The sequence below is a fragment of the Monomorium pharaonis genome, chromosome 10 (assembly GCF_013373865.1).
Source record: "Monomorium pharaonis isolate MP-MQ-018 chromosome 10, ASM1337386v2, whole genome shotgun sequence".
NCBI lineage: Eukaryota > Metazoa > Arthropoda > Insecta > Hymenoptera > Formicidae > Monomorium > Monomorium pharaonis.
The window spans coordinates 20,503,174-20,520,251 of NC_050476.1; the positions used below are offsets into that span (position 1 = coordinate 20,503,174).

Below are 17,078 nucleotides of genomic sequence, written 5' to 3' on the forward strand. Positions count from 1 at the left end.
GATACGAGGAACTATCTGTATGCGTTTAAGGCAGTGAAACCGCACATGCGCACTTGCAAATGCCAATAAATTTGATATCGATGTATGCTTTTCCTTCAATTATGCAGATTATCGCATTCATTTTTAACGACGGGTTCTTGTCGATGTAATTCTGGCAACAAAATCGTTTAAAAATCTATTCAGTCGTTATTTTTGTCAACGAAATATTTCATGCAAACTAACAACCGAAAAGCTCTAAGTAAAATTTTTACGTACCAAGTTATATAGTCAGAATATTAAAGAGAATCACAATATTGCTATTCAAATGACTCATTATACCTAATTGTAATTAAGTAACAAGCACTATTCTTCTCGTCTTCATTAACTCACAAAATCGAACTTTGACTTAACGTCTTGAATTTATTAATGAATCAATTGTACCGATTTTCAAGCAGATTTATAAAAAATTAATCGTTGCAAAATTAAAAATTCTTGCAATCATTAATATGATAATATGATATGATAATTTGATAAAAATATTTAATGAGTAATGATAATTTAGATGCAACAAGCATCAGCAAAATTTACTTATTATACGTAACTGAATACAATAAGCTAATTTACTGCCCATTATTCCTTCAAATTAACATTAAGAAAGTGGTATGCAAAATTGAAGTGTTCATTAGCTATTTGATTTTTCGATGAATACAGAATTTTCGACAGTGTTACAATCTCGTAAGCGACTTAAATATAAATTCTTTCAAGTAAAAAGATTATTCCTACCTCTCTTGTCAGAGAGAAGACCATTACATTTCACTTACGATGAGCCGCGTGATGATTGACGAAAGCAAGATAGCAATTAATATATCTTAAGAGTATAAACTGAAGATAACATTCTTGTCCTAATTACCTCGACCCAGATTCATGAAAAAGTATTATGCTGTCAGATCACGGGGGAAAAAAAAGACCGAATTGTATCAAAAGTGGAAACAAAAGCGTTTCGCTCGCGTCCGCCACACGTTGGTTCTGTTTTACGGAAAACGACGGTGCATCGTCACGAGCGTTAAAAAATGATCGCGAATTGATTAAGCGAACCTGTCATAAATGCCTGATTGCGGCAGCATCTCGTTAGCACGGCGGAAATAATTTCACTATCTTTAGAACGCATACAGCCGGAGGTGAGGATATCGTTTTCCACACCGCGTCAAACAAACAGTCGTTCAGCGAGTTGTTATACGTCGTATGAATTAACGAAGCGTCTATTAATGATCGATCACAACAAGATTATGCGATGATTTATCGCATGAAAATAGCGCCAGTTTGAAGCGGACATAACGTGCCGTTCTTTAATAACACTTCGATAAAGCTAGAAATATATCGTGTGTCGAAAGATTAACGATCGCAGAGACACTCGGTGTAAATTAATGAAGCGTCGATGCGACGTGAATATCCGATTCAAGTAAATTACGTGGTATAAAGTGACACGTTATACGGCCGCGTCACGTATGGCTGACGATATAACGTTGATATAAGCATTATTCTGGCGAAAATTTAATCAATCGCGGAAACGCCGGCAATTTTTAGCCTTTAAGGACTTACAATAACGGGTCTATCCGTTGGTGATTTTATGCAAAGTCGCGCGCGGCTTCATTTGTATCTGCCGATTTTTATCGGCTAAAAATACCCATTAACCGCAACCAAACACACGCGACGGCGGTGTCGTTCGCCGAAACACGCAAAACAAAATGCATACGGCCGCGTCTATTTCGAGCGCCGTCCATGTCGATAACCTTGTCAAGAAATTGTACGTAAAAGGGATTTAAAAGTCTCGGGAATCTTTCGCGTACGTTACAGTGACGATGATTGCAATCGGGATTAAGGGCAACGCGCGCGGAATGTTGAAACGAGAGATGCGAAACAGCTGGTAAAGAAAAAAGAACTGTCGAAATCAAATGCATACATTAATCGCTTGATAAAGAATTCGTAATTCGCAACGCGAGAGGAAAATTATGAAACCCTGTGATCGATATATCTGATAACGAGCACGGAACAAAGTAAAGGATTAGAAAAAAAAAAAGAGAGACCGCACGTGTCGCTTGCGCAAATATTCCTATTGAGAGGAATCAGCTGGTTGATGCCTCGAAACGGGTCTCTCTCTCATTCTCGAGTGGAACAGTCGCGTGTGTTGCACCGCACAGGCCACTCTTAATGCGATAAACGCGTAATAACGCAACATTCGGGACGGGCGGCGAGAGATTGATCGAAAGTTCGGCCTTGAACCGCCTTGATAGAATAATCGGACATTTTCGAAGAAGCCGGTTTCTCTACGCCGACGTCAACGCCGCAAGTGCGTTTCGTGATGCGAAGCCAAAATGAAAAGGAAGAGGGAGAAAGAGGGGGGAGGGGGGAAGAAAAAAGCACCATGAGAGGCATCGATCGAGAAAATTGCTGACTAAACCGACAATCTTTAACCGTATACGAGTGGCTGTCGCAAAAAACGACCGACGGGACGAAAAGTGCTAAGTGGATGGCAAATAATCCGTTCGGGAGTAACGATAAGTAACGTGCGCGGAAAACACGAAGAAAATCGACGGGGGCTAGAGTTAATTATAGTAATTCCAAAAAGCGCGTAGTACATCGCATTGTCGTAATTCCGCGCGGGAATTGGCGATATATACCGCATTATAATTTAATGCGAGAGGACTTTCTCCGCGGCACTCGAGCCGCGGCCGATAACATCTGTCGCTCGATAAGGAAAACGGTCACATAACAGAATTTTAATTTTCCCCGATGGATCATCAAGTACAATTCGTATCGCGAGCTTTGTAAGCTCGACTTGAAGTTATGAAAATATTGACACCTCCACGCTCTATTACCTCGCGCGTTTCTTTGTGAATCTGACTTGTACTTAAATGGGAATATCGATACCTTTCTCTCTCCATCTCTCTGGTTTTATGTCGCGCTGGCTTAAAGTGCTGACGTCGCGGCTTCCTTGCGACTGCGAAAAATACGATCTCACTTCGAGAGAAAGAGAGACAGAGAGAGCTTACCGCACATTCCGCTTCTCCATCATCGGGGATCCCTTTCTTCCCTTCTTCCCGAGCTTTTATTCAACCAACAACACCCCCGTCGCGATCGCGCGAGAAACGTTTCTTCAGCAGCACCGGGAGCGTGGTAGTCCGTTTCCGCGGAACGTTCGGTTTCGATGACTCTTCGCCACGATGTTTTTCGACGATCGATCCCATGGCCGTCCAACGCGCTTCGGGGATTCGTAATTTCCTCGCGCGAGGAATCGCGTAATCTGATCAGCACGGAGTCAACATTCGCTAGTAACGCGAACTCTCCACGAGAAGCGAAACTCGTTTCTTCGGAAATTCCTCGTCAGCGGTTCGACTCGATAAAAACACTCGTGTTGATACTTGTTGAAAATTTCTATTTCTGCAAGCAATCCCGCGTTCAAGGAACCCGCGCGGAGTCACTCGACACCTTTTGCACCTTCGCCCGCGAAGTACAATTCAGCACGTTATCTCATACAACGGTCTATCCGATAATGCTGTGTTATTACGTCGAATGCCAATCTAAGATTTCTTCAAAGTTCCAATTTCTATTCGTCCTACAATTTTGTTTTTCTTTGTTCAATCTACGAATCCGTCGACGGCGTCTCAAGGATCCATTGGTAGATCCAGATCACTCGCAGCGCCATTAATCAAGAGATTCGAGAGTCACTCGGATATTTTCGAGAGTCGCCCTCGAAATCTGAATCGCGCTATCATCGCCGTTATCTCCAGCAAACGTCTCCTTCCCTCAGGTTCCAACTGTGATCCTCTCAACTTCCTGGCGCTTCCTATCGCTTCTCTTTCTCTCTATCGTTCGCTCGCCTCGCCGGCGCGCGGACGCTCCGTCTCCTCCACGCGAGAGGGAAAACACATGCGCGAAATGCTCTCGCGCTTCTGCCGACGTCACCACTTTATCGCGTAGGAAAGCACCTTGCATCACGAGCGGCGTATATCCACGCAGCCGTCACCCAGTTGTCACGGGGGGCACCTGGCCCTCCCTACCCCTCGTCCACCGCCCGTTCGTCGCCTCTACCCCTCCTTCACCTTCTTGGAGTCTAAGAGCCTCCACTCTTCTTCGGTTCTTTCTTCCCTCCTCTCGTTCTCCGACGCTGCTCCGACGACGACGATAGACCACCACCTCTCTACTCTCCTCGTCTCTCTCTCTCTCTCTCTCTCTCTCTCTCTCTCTCTCTCTCTCTGTCTCTGTCTCTCCACTCTCTCCTCCCTCCGCGCCTACGTTGACCGCTAAACGAACACTGGCGCGCGCGAAGGCTGGTGTGCGTGCGGCGAGCACGCGGACACACTGGAACACCAGCCGGCTCGCAATCGTCTGGATGTGGCGAAATTTTTGCTTAACCCAGTTGGCGCCGGTGATTTTTCGAGCTCACTGTTACCTCGCGCGTCGGACGTCGCGCGTACCGCTTCTTCATTTTAATTCGCGAGTTACCCTCGCTTGTACCACAGTCGTTTCTCGTCACTCATGTACACTTCACTTGTGCGTACATCGATCACACGTTTCCTGTTTTCTTCCGTGAGAAAGTGACGTTCTTGCTTTTACGGTATTTTCGTGTCTCCCACGCCTGCGCGCCGGCTTCCCTCGAATTGTCAGGACTATATTGGTTTGACAAACGCGATTCAACTGATCTCAACTTTAAACGAATCCTCGGGGCCGCGTTGCTCGGGCGAAGATAATCGCGCGTTCCGGCCCGGAGCCGAGAGAGCGCGCGGACCGACTAACGCGGATTCGGCACGCGCGTGCCGAAGGCACCGGATAGAGACCCCGTCGAAGCTCCTACACGCACAGCCGCGTTGCGTCGGCGCTTTTCGCAGCGCGACGCACCGCGCCGTCGCGCCGACAGACGGACTCCGCGATTATTAGCGAGGAACGGGCGCCCGAACGAGAAATCTGAATCTTCGATATTATCTGAAGTGATGTAATCCCAGCGTTCTTCGATGGCGGACACTTCGGCTCCAACCCGACCGATCAAACATCTACAGAGTCTTCTTTAAATTGTTCTAAAGAGTTTTTTTTGGAAACACCTTTATTTGCAAAAATTTTGTTGCTTACATAAAATTTGTATCGTTTCGTAAAAAAAAAATCATTATTGTTTCGACAATAATTTTTATTTAAGAAATTATCGGAATAATAACTAGGTTCAAAGTAGGAAGAATTGGAATGTTTTAATACTATTATCAAAACGATGATGTTGTGCTCCTTAAATGACTATTATAATATTAAAATAAAAATATAATATTTTACTAAAATTTAAAATTGTCAAGTTTTTTAAAAAAGGTATATCAAGCAAGATTATCATTATTTCTTGCTTATATATAAAACAATAATTATGGAATAAAATATATCCCTTTTAATTTAATATTAAGGTATGACACTAATTTCCTGTAAACAAACAACTACGGCAAATGAAAGAGAAATGATAAAGAATTCTTGACAATGATATAAATTCGTAAGTAAAGATTTATAAGTTTATCATAAGGTTATCATTATAAGAGATATCTATAAATTTATCATCAATATATAATTTAAAAAGTTTCTTGTTAACAAATCGTAATTTTTGATTTCTGAAACAAATTTGTGCATAAAGTTTCTTTTAAATGTAAATGTTAAAATAAAGATTTTTTTTCGAAAATATTGTAATTTGAAAGCTATTTCGGAGCTATCAAATACTTCTTGCTTTTTTACTGTAACTTTACTATATCTCGTTGTAAATGTCGTTTACATATTTTTATCTTATACTTTATAATTCTTATCTTAAATTATAAGCATTTAATAGAGCATTTACATTTTGTACATTTTTAAGTTATCGTTATGAATATTAATATTAATAATTAATAACTGCAAATGCAAATTTCTTTTAGGTAATGCATCGCGATAATACACAAAACGAATACATTTTCTGCTAAATTAAAAATTTAGCTTAATAAGAATCTGGAAATAATTCCGCCCGACCATCAAATCAGTTATGTAGGTCACACAAGCATACACGGAAAAAAATAGTTTTGCTGTTGCAGCAAAACTATTGCTGCTACAGCATATTCGTTGTGACAGCAATAAAAATTTATAACTAATTTTTCACAATGTTGATCTTTACAGCAAAATATGTTTGTTAGTACAACTAAACGAATTTTGTAAAATAAATTTGTCCGTAGAAACACATTAATTTGCTGTGGAAACAAAACAATCTGTTCTTAGCAAATATATTTTGTTAATATAACGAAATCATCACTGCTGGTACGAATTTGTCACAACAACAAATAAAATTTGTTATTATAATCAAACTAGTTTGGCTGCGTCGCTTACCGCCAGTTAGTGCGCAGCGCCGCCGATAGGCGAGCAAGCGGCATAACTGTCTCGGGAGTAAGATGCTGCCACCCGCAGCGCGATTAAAGCAAACCAAAATCAGTTTCCTTTTCTGCGAAAGAGTTAGGCCGGCTATCAACAACGCTGCCCACTAACTGACGGGTGAGCCCAAGGGTGCCCGATATGGCAGAGGACCACCACATAATACTTTTACAAAATGTATTCAGACGCGGCTAGGTTTATATATAATTACAGGTTTATTCATTTTTTTTCAAATCTTTTCTATTTTAGCGAATCTTGATACATAGTTGATATAGCAAAAATACTTCAATGGCAGAACAGAAATTATTTTGTTCTTATAATTAGATAACTTGCTAATTCAGCAAAATTATTTTTCAACTAATAAAATTAGTATTCTTAGCAAATCGTTTTGCTGTCCGTATAATAACTAATAAAATTTGCTAAGACAGCATAAAATTTGCTGTGCCAGCAAATTATTTTTCTCCGTGTAACGATGAGTTTTGCAAAAAGTGTTGACATTTTACATCCAATTTAAACGTCCCACATAGATTACTTTGAGAATCTAATAAAATTTTCAGATCCGTATCCAACTAATTTTCAGCTACTTGATGAGCAGAACCGCCGTTCTTTCCATGCAGAAAAAGATAATTCGACGATTAAAGAGTATCCCAACGGCAAGAAATCCACGCTAGGATTCTCGAGGCATCGATAGGTCGGATAACGTGGAACGCGGTATCGCGTTAGCAGGCGCTTCGTTCCACTTCGCGGTGGGAAACACGTTATATACTCGGCGGTGTGTAGTGTGAATCCTCGACGGATCTATCTACGATAGTCACGGGGTTCACGGCGCGGACGCCTTTACTACACCTCACCAATCACGAAGGAGTCGCACGGCGAACGCGGGCGAAGCACGGCGCTATATGATTCCTTCGCTTCCAATAGTCCTTGACACACTTCCGCTCGCCCGTCGTCCCGCGCACCGAATCGATGCAATCGCGGAAGTTACGCGCGCAATACCCGGCCGCTCTTATCCCCCTCCGTATAGGGTGTTTCACGCAAACGAGACGTTCCTATCCATTCACAGAGTCGGATCGAGGCCTGCTTCGAACTTGAGAGACGTCGAGGCAAGAGAGACGATTATAAAATTTTTAATGCAAGAAAAATAATAAAAATAATAGAATATACACGTGTGAGAATAATTCTTCGGAAATTCAATTTCGAAAATTAAAATTCAATTCAGTGAAAGAAGCAGAAGCTTAACCTTCTCTCTAAATTGCAATCAGTGTATTATCACAAATTTGCAATAATATACTTATAACTGTAATAATTAGTGAATATCCACTGACTGATTTTTACTTTAGAATAACGTACAGCCACTGAAAATCAGTGTACTTCCACTGATTTCGCAGATTTCTCACTAATTGTAATTTAAAGATTTTTAAATACTCAAGGGAATCTTCCGAGGAAACTTTACGGGGGATTAATGCCGGTGGCACGGGGGGGAGGGGGAAGCAGCACTGACAAAAATATCCGCGTTGCACCAAACGCGTTATCTATAATGCGTGCGCACACGTGCAGCGTGGATAATATACTCCTCTCTCCTCGAGCGTGTTGCATTAACGCCTTCGAGAGCCGTTTCCATTCGTTACTTCACACCTCGGACGTGTATCGGAGCACATCCTCCACGATCAACTTTTTACCGAACGACATTTTAAGTAGATAATAAATGATCACCGTTCGCTCTAAACGTACACGACGCTCCATATTCCCGCGCCGCGGCACCAACGACAGGCGTCATCATCTTCTGTCTGATTCCTCGTCGCGATTTCCTTTTCCCTAACGCACGCACGCACGCACGCACGCAGGCACGCACACGTCTTTCGCAATCTCTCGGCCGCGTAGGTCCCGAAGACGGCCGAAGACGTCCTCGCTGACGCACGAAGAGGCAGAAAAGCCGTGAGAAGCGGGCGGACGAAGAGAGGCAAGGCGCGCGTAGCAGGTACCGAGTATACGAGCGGCGTGGCCCGCTCCGACTTGGCGCGGCCGAGTATCGCTTGTGGGTCGAGACTCGTATATGCGGGACCTGTACCCCGCGTGGTAATATAGGTCAGTGGGCCAGGGCGATCGCGGACGGCAACGCGGACGTGCGCGCCGCGTCGCGTCGCGTCACGCCGCGCCGCTCCGCGCCGCGCCGCGCGCGCAACGCGCGCGCGTTCGAGCAGCCGTGGCCTGTGTGCCGCCTGCCTATAACCTGCGCCTGCTTGCCCCTGCGTCGTGGCCTGGCCTCTCCGCTCGCATTGCATCCCTACGTCAGCGCACGTCAGGGGCATTATCTTCACCTGGGATCCGCGCGAACGAATTCAAGCCCCTTTCGAGAGGGGCGATGAAACACGACGTGTATCACCATTGGGGGATGCTCGCGTTTAACGGGCTATTGATCAGGAGACTCGCATGACACACGCGTGTGTCTCGCGACAAGCGAGTGATAGAGATAATAGATATGTAAATGAAAGCGGTGGCGGAAAAATGAAAATGATGAATGGATCGCCCGGAAGATTGAATGTGATAAATGATCGCGGCCGGTTGGTGTATATCCTTTCCGCGCGTTTTTGAAAAACAAGTGACCCGTATCCTTTAAATTGGAGCGCGGCAAATCGAGAATGCGGCCGAGTAGAATACGTAGATAAATGAGAATAATTGAATAATACAGGTTTTATTAAACTTCCCCTCTTTTTGAAATTTGTACGTGAGATAGGTTCGAAAGAAAAATAATTGATATGAACTTGTAAAAACGGTAATACGTCATGCAAATCTCACAATGCAAATCATTATCGCTTGGATGAGAGTATCGTTTCATCCCACTCTTATTAATATTAAATTATTCAATACGTTATTTCGACAAATATATAGTACACGATATCGCGTGTAATAATTGAGATAAGTTAAATTGCCGATTTCGCTGAAGAAATTGGAAGCCACTTATTTTTAAAACCCACAGAACGGTCCTTGTAATCCCTCAAATATGTATACGCGATATATTTTATGGAAATAAACGCAATAAATTAACATCGATTCGTAACCTACAATTTCTGTGATAATTGTAGAGAATTAAGTGTGTTACAGCGTATATAAAAATATATCGTCGCAAGTAAGGCAAAAGGCTTCGTTAGAGTTCTCTTTGATCGATAAACTGACTAGTATAAAAAGCGTAGTCGAAGGTTAATTCCAGGAGATTTTTCGCGCGCGCGGCTTGCACTTTATTCTTACCTTACGCGACATAATCTCAGAGTCTCTCGCTGGATTTCGTCGTTAACTCGACAGTGCGCATACAAGCAGACGGATAATGGAAGGCGACTTATTTACAGCGAGGAAAAAACGAAATGTAGGTATCGAAAAAGCCGGTAAGGGAAGGAAGGAAGGAGGAAGGGAAAAGCGGGTTAATACGCACGGGGGTACACGCGCGCTCCTAATGCCTCGGATGCCTCCTTAATGCCTCGTTTTGTTTTTAATAATGTCGTGCTCTCCGCGCGCATTTTGTCCTTCGAGAAACCGCGGAAAATTTAATTTCGTCGTCTCGGCGGAATAAATGAAAGACATGAATAGCAAATGGCCAGCATCCTCCGAACGACTTAAGTATTTCCAGCGGTAAACTCTCGGCGGAGTGCAACGGCGACGGTTCGTTGTAATCTCCGGAGAAAGGAGAATGCGAGCAAGAAAAAGAGAGAGAGAGAGAAAAAAGGGAAGAAAGAGACCGGCGGCAAATGCAATACGCACGTAACACCCACGCGAACGTGAAATTAATTTCGATAACCAAGACGACGCAACACGACGCTTTTCTTCCCTCCCTCTTCCCTTCGCACGCCGGCGAGAATTAAAGTCCGCACGCTCGCACCCGAAATAAAAACCCACGCGCGTATAAATTTCGCGATTGCGCGAGAGACGTGACGGTTCGCTTGTTTTTCTAGTCTAACGCGCCTTAACTAACTTTTGGTTATCGTCGTAAACCGTTTAATATCGATACGGCTCGTTTTTCAAGCGTAATTTAACGCGCCTGTATATCTGATCTTTATCACGTGTCGACGATCTTTATAATAGCCAAATATAAAGCCACGAAACCGAGCGATCGTATTTAGAATTGATTACAACCAGAAATCAGCTAGAAGATAAGGCGGCATTAATATCAGTTAATTATATTATTTGTTGGGCCACCGTTTGCAAATTTTACTTATCTGTTATTTGGCATTTATAACGGCATTTGTCTTCGCAAACAAATTTTGCACAACAAAGTACATTACAATGTATTACACTTTACGTATTACATTCCGCTGCGAATATTATATGTAATATTTAATTTTAATTTAGCTATTACCTATCGCATTATAGCTTTCGTAAATTACGCAAATGCATAATTTATTATAATTTTCGATTAATTTATGGATTTCATACGTAATAACGTAATTTAAATAGAGTTTCTTAACTGTTTATTAATATCTCATTATTATTAGTGCAAAATAATTATTAATCAAATTTATTTCCGGTTCACTGCCAATACAATAATTCAGGTAGATGCTTTTAATTACAGATTTTGCAAATCAAAACGCAAAATATTAAAAATAAGGAACGACGACGCTTTTGGGACACCCTGTATGAACGGTCCGCGAGCCTGTAACAATGACACTCGCACTTTCACGGACGAGAACACCTGTTCTCGTGGCGATCAAACACGGCGAGATATCGCGTATCAATCGCGAGGATCGACTAAGGATACTCGCCAGGATTGGCATCCGTCAATCCGTCAGACACGAAAAGAGCCGCAACATTTTTATTTCTCAACATTTGCACGCAAAGAACGTAATGTAGTCGGCCATTTCATGAAAATAAAAAATTCACTGCTCGCCTTTGTAAGAGGATACTGTGAAAAAATTCCCTACGACTTTTACATAATCCAGCTAAAAGAATTAAATATCGAAAAAAATTAAATATACATAAATATTAGAAATATTAAAAATATTAAAAGCGGAAATTTACTAATAAAGACACCATACAATATTGTATAAATTAGAACTTATATAGAAAAAGAAATATGAGTAGAGAGAAAATGTATGTCAGAGATCTACAGGGAAAAGAAGGATGAGAGGAAACTTTTTCACCAAGAAAAACTTTTCTCCCGTTTCGCTACTCCAGATTTCGTTTCACTTTTTGTACAGTGCTAACTCAATTCATTATAAAATTTTGCTCCTCTCTCCAAACATTATTTTTCTATCTGCTACCTAATTCTAAATTACATTTGTATAGATAACCTAATTATATTTGAAAACGCGACAATGTTCTTTTGATCTAAATATTTGCGAGATTATTATTATTATTATTATTATTATTATGCAACAATACGGCCATCGACGCGTCGTTACGACGCAAGATTGAATTTTGTTAAGAGATTGCACAGAAAAATAATTCGTGACTTTCGGGAGATTAAAGGGCGGTCCGCTTCAGGAACAAAGTGCACCGTTATTCGCGTGTCGAGTCCCTCCGCATAGTCGCCAAGTTTCATACTCGACAGATTGACGTGCCTCTCGGGGGTCGGAACGGCGCGGCCCGAAGTCAGACGTTAATCTGCACCGCGAATCGGAGTCAGTGGCGATCCGTAGAAGGCGATCGCGCATTTAAATTGGTCGAGGTCTCTCGGTTACGCTCGAGTAGTAACACACTTCCCTCGGCTCGGGTATGCAGCTGTAAACTGTACTGCAGACGCGAGCGCAGCCACGGCCATCGACCAGAGTTCCTTCGGCTCGCCTATACACGGTGTCCCGGAAACTATCGTTCTCTCTCTCTCTCTGTCTCATTCTGACCGTGAATTCCTCGATCGATTTCCAAGTCGGATTTTTGCCTCGCCGAAATAGAGATGCCGAAAACGCGGCTTTCACCGAAAGCAGAGTAATCGTAAATATTGATATGGATATTTATGATCGGACTATTTTAGGAATACCTCAATTTTACTTTTTCTTCAACTACTATTCAGAATCATTGCGCAAATCTCTAAAGCTCGTAGATTGTAAATTCGATTCGCGAGAAATTTTCTAAGTCTCTCGTCGCTTTTATTTTCTTTCGTCGATACTCCGATAAACACAGAACAGTTTTACTGAATTATCTTAAAATTTAGTTGGACACAAATCGAAAAATAATTTTATTGGATTTTTATAATAATCATATAAGACGTTTAAACTAACTGCTAAAATGGAAAAATTGTTTGTAGCAATTATTTTATACATATGTTTAAGCGTAACCTATTAATGTTATTTAATGATTATTTCAACGATCCAATAAAACTGTGTTTTCATATCTTAGCTAAATACTTACAATAGACACTTCGATAATACTATTCCTTCCGTGCCTTTAATTAAATTTTTCCTGAAAAAATCCATCGCAATTTCGTGGGAGAATCCGTGCAGTTTTGCGAGACACTCGGTAGATCTAAGGTATTCCGTATATACCTTTCGCCGCTCCAGTCTTCCTACCAGAGTTCAGGTTCACACCCGCGTTCACCTCCTTTATCATCGGGACGCGAGGGAAGGGAACCCTAAAATGTCGTGTACGTTTCTTTTTCTCTTAGCCTTCGCGTTGCAAAGTTGATTCATACCATCGACGAAATAGAAAGTCTCCGCGTTGTCGTGTACGCGATACAAGGCAAACGGAACTCTACGCGAAGCGACGCAAATATCAACGCTATTCTTAGCTTTATTTATTGCAATTGTATGATACCAGTGGTCTTGCGCAATGTTTATGTAAGGAATAAAGATAGCGCGTGCGCGCGTGGAGCGCCCCGCATTTTTATAGGGAACTTTAAAAGCTTCGCCTCCCTTTTGTTCGTCCCAATTGCATAACGTCGCGTAGCTTGCATAACATTTGAATTATATGAGATGCTATTTCGATCGTTTGTATGCGATTTAATCTTCTGTCTTGCTAATGTAATTTCCAAGTCACGTATCGGTTTTATTATTGTCTCCTTCTTTTCATGTGCATCACATCATACTGCGTCTACCATCTACAGATATCGTTTCTTTGTATAGTTATCTGAACCGACCCGTCGCGTTGGGAGTATTTGATACGCAAAGATTAAGAGTTTCTTCTCTTCCCGAGAAAGAAATTAATACACAGTCACAAAACTTATTGTTCCAACATATTGGGAATTCATTGTTATGCTGTAAATTCACCAAATATAATTTTCAGGGCACTATTAAAAAACCCTTAACATACAGTTCGATCAAAAGCAAATCTGTGTTCAAACTGAAAAAATTTACTAACCTGTTATTAGCAAAATACTCTATCTTCATCTATTTTCACTTTAGCCTAAAAATGTGCGTGAAAGATGGTAAAAATTGTGGCAGAATAATATTAAATAAACAAGATAACTAATATAACAGCCACAGAATCGTATACATGAGATATTGGGAGTTTATTTCATTCTATACAAATAAAAAGTATGTTTTCGATGCAAATGCAATTCTAAATTTAAAAAAAAAGTGGCATAAACAAACTTCCATATCTTGTGTCTGGGCAATTAGTTTTGTGACTGTATTTTGTGCATCTTGTACCCCGGAAGAAAGTTTCTTACGTTGACACACATATCGCGGTCAACGGTACATCCAGATTTTCTCGCTCGTTGGCCGAGCAGAAATGCGATGCGCCGGATCAGCCGCTGACCGAGGAACGATGATAATTTTGAAAGTGAATTCAGTTACCAGGTGAAAGCAGCAGCCGCTGCCGATGTCCCCGACGCGAGCGGTGAACGTGACACGGTGACCAAATTCGATTCTAAGCCCGAAGCTTCAGATCTCAGGAATTTTAAATTGCACATTGTGAAATTTCTAATTCGATTTTTTAAAGGACGAACTTATTTCTGAACAATTAAATTAACCGCAAAATGAAAGGTCTCTGAAGCTAATCGTTAAAATATCTATTCTTTACTTACTATTAATTTACAAAAACATTAAATAAAACTTACATCTAAATTTATGGACAAGTTTCAACATTTTCTCGGTTAAAAAAAAATTGTATTATTCTTTACGGACAGTCCTTTTTTTAGCTTCAATTGTGCAAGTCCTTTATTTTTAACGTCCGAAAAGTGGAACGTTTTGAAGATCGAATGAGCAACGGGGAAATATTGGCCCGTATACTCGCGCCGTACATTCAGCATTAAATGTGACAAACGTGAACTGATCCAAGTTTTGTTTGCTTAACGCGAAGATCGCGGTCAATGTCAGCGTGAGATGAGAATCGGAATAAGCGCATTCAACGTTAAATGCGTGGAGAGAATATGGCCCAATATATTACACCACCCACTCCTTCTTGATGGACCAAATACTTCGCTAGTCTAACAATAACCATCAAATTTTTAGCTTCCATTTCCCCTACAAAGCGGAACACATCTGACAACTATATAGAATAAAGTATTTTAAGGTAATTTTTTAAAATATTTTTTATACAATGGAATAAGATAAAGTGATTTCAATGTTTCAATGTATTTGTTCTTTTTATCGAGAAAAAAGAGATGTTTCGAGATATATCATCGTGTCCCACTTTCGTAACTTAAAAATCTGGTCACCTTAAACGATCGTCTTTCCTCCCCACGTCCCTCCTTGCCCTTTTTATTAGGGATTCAAATCGCGTACCTTTTGCATCGAAGAAACTCACCCGTCGGCAATACGCGGGGGTATTGCGCAATGAATTTAATTTTCGACAAAATAATTCCGGAATACAAAACTACACGCTGACCGTAGTGCCTTTTTTTTCCTCTCTTCTTCTGCGGTCGGATTGCATCGATTTTGCAATGGCCCGCGGAACTTTTTTTAAAACGAACGTGTTACTCAAATGCTCGAAAGTACATCTTGAATTCCATTTAATTCACTTAATTTACTTAACTCCAAGGTCTTTAAATTAAGATATAAATGGAACACATACACATTAAATTGCATACCGTAAGTTAATGTGCTTCTGATATTTCTGGATTATTACTCCTGATATTTCCTGTGGCAAATTTCGCTTATTATGTATCTTATTTCTGCTTTACTTATATTTAACACCAATGCCAATTTTTCCACAGGAAATATCAAATAAGATCAATATTTTTGATACTATTAAAGCCCGACAGCGATGACATAAGGTATTCTCGCTCCAAAACATACATACAGGGTGTCCAAAAATTGTAAGCTTACAATCAAAATTTCGCAAAATTCAATTCAAGTTAAAAATGTATTCTGGAAACGTTTTTTTTACCCCGTAAGCTCTTTTTACACCAGTATGCGCGGTACATGGTTCTTAAAATGGATTTCAATGTTCAATATCTGCCAGTTCGCGGGTAAGATGACGATGATAGATCACGTACTCTGAGGCTTTCGGAAGGACGTGTCTCCTCCGTTGAAATTGAAAACGGAGCACGGCGAGACACGTGTTCGTACGTCACGATCAATCAAGTGGGATTTCACCGCGGACGATACCGCATTTTCGGTTATTTTCCTTAACCCTGCTACAAAATTGACTTCAAGACACGCCCTTGCGACTTACACAAATAGTCGCCGAGCATCGAGAAACAATCGCTGCTGCATTGAACCAGATCTGATCCTGCGCGTGGCGCGGAAAGTAGTAACGGATGTAACTTGTCAGACACGCGATTCCCAACCGTTCATTTGCAATATATCACGCTCGTATAACCATTCCAAAAACTGTAATACCTTACGTAATGCGTGACTTGCATAATTTTCAGTTACGTAATTATTATTTAATTATTATTTAATTACAAACCTAAGCTGTCATTTTTTAATCACTCGTCAATTATTCCACGCGCAATATTTATCAAATATTTTCAAAAATCAACGCTCGAATGTGCACCTTGATTCTCAAAATAATTTCATCAACAATGCAGATTATAAGTTTTGCTTTGGCATTTTATCCGAGAATTTTTTTAAATTTTGTTCAAAATTTAAAAGCTTAAGAGAATAAATCGAACGTAATACTTATTTATAATTAAAAGACTGATTATATCGATATGAAATTACAGCGATTGTAAATCGCGTCTCAGAACTGCGGATGCGAGAGTTTCCTCTCTCAATCTAGAGATAAATTTTTTTGAAGGCACTTTATTCCCATTATTTGTCTTGATCGAGAGGATACATTGACAAATTTAATCGGACACCATCAAGTTGGTGTCAAACACGAAAAGGATTAGATCAACAGGTCCTCGGTGACAAATGCGCTTTGAGCTGCACTTCAAGCGAATTCCTCAAACACACCGAGAACTTTAACGTGTCACGTCAAAGTGCTCTCTGACGTAGAGTATTTCTCGAAAATGTTGTTTAACTTTTACTCTCTGACAATCGTAATACCGTGTTGAGATTCTCCTATTTCCCAGGCCTCCCTCCCTCTCTCTCTCTCTCTCTCTCTCTCTCTCTCTCTCTCTCTCTCTCTCGTCGCAACGAACGAGTTCCGACTCATCGAACCGTAATAATTTCATCAAGAAAAAAGTCCCGCGAGAGAGGGGAAACAGCTTTACCAGCTCGTTTCTCCGGTGATATCGTACCGCAAAATGATAACGTGACAGGTGGCAGATATCCTTAAATTCGCTTCTCCTTCTCAGGAATTACCGTGATAGTCGACGAAGGCACGACGAAGGCAGAATGAAGAGGAAGACGAAGGTGGAATCCACGGAA

General features: G+C 41.1%; 1 protein-coding gene across 17 annotated transcripts in view; it reads right to left on the bottom strand.

Annotated features, from left to right (window-relative positions):
* The window catches only part of LOC105841162 (nuclear receptor coactivator 3), a 148,064-nt gene that overhangs the window by 55,285 nt on the left and 75,701 nt on the right, over nucleotides 1-17,078 (bottom strand). For 2 of the 17 annotated variants that reach the window (XM_036293376.1, XM_036293381.1), the window contains exon 1: nucleotides 8,128-11,346. The exons of 6 other annotated variants lie outside the window; for them this stretch is intronic. In XM_036293376.1, coding sequence (XP_036149269.1) covers nucleotides 8,128-8,705 — 578 coding nt within the window. In that variant the 5' untranslated portion in view covers nucleotides 8,706-11,346. Of the gene's footprint in view, nucleotides 1-3,029; nucleotides 5,300-8,109; nucleotides 11,351-17,078 lie in introns of those variants that run through there. 9 more of the 17 variants (XM_036293380.1, XM_036293382.1, XM_036293377.1 and 6 more) reach the window with 9 other exon arrangements.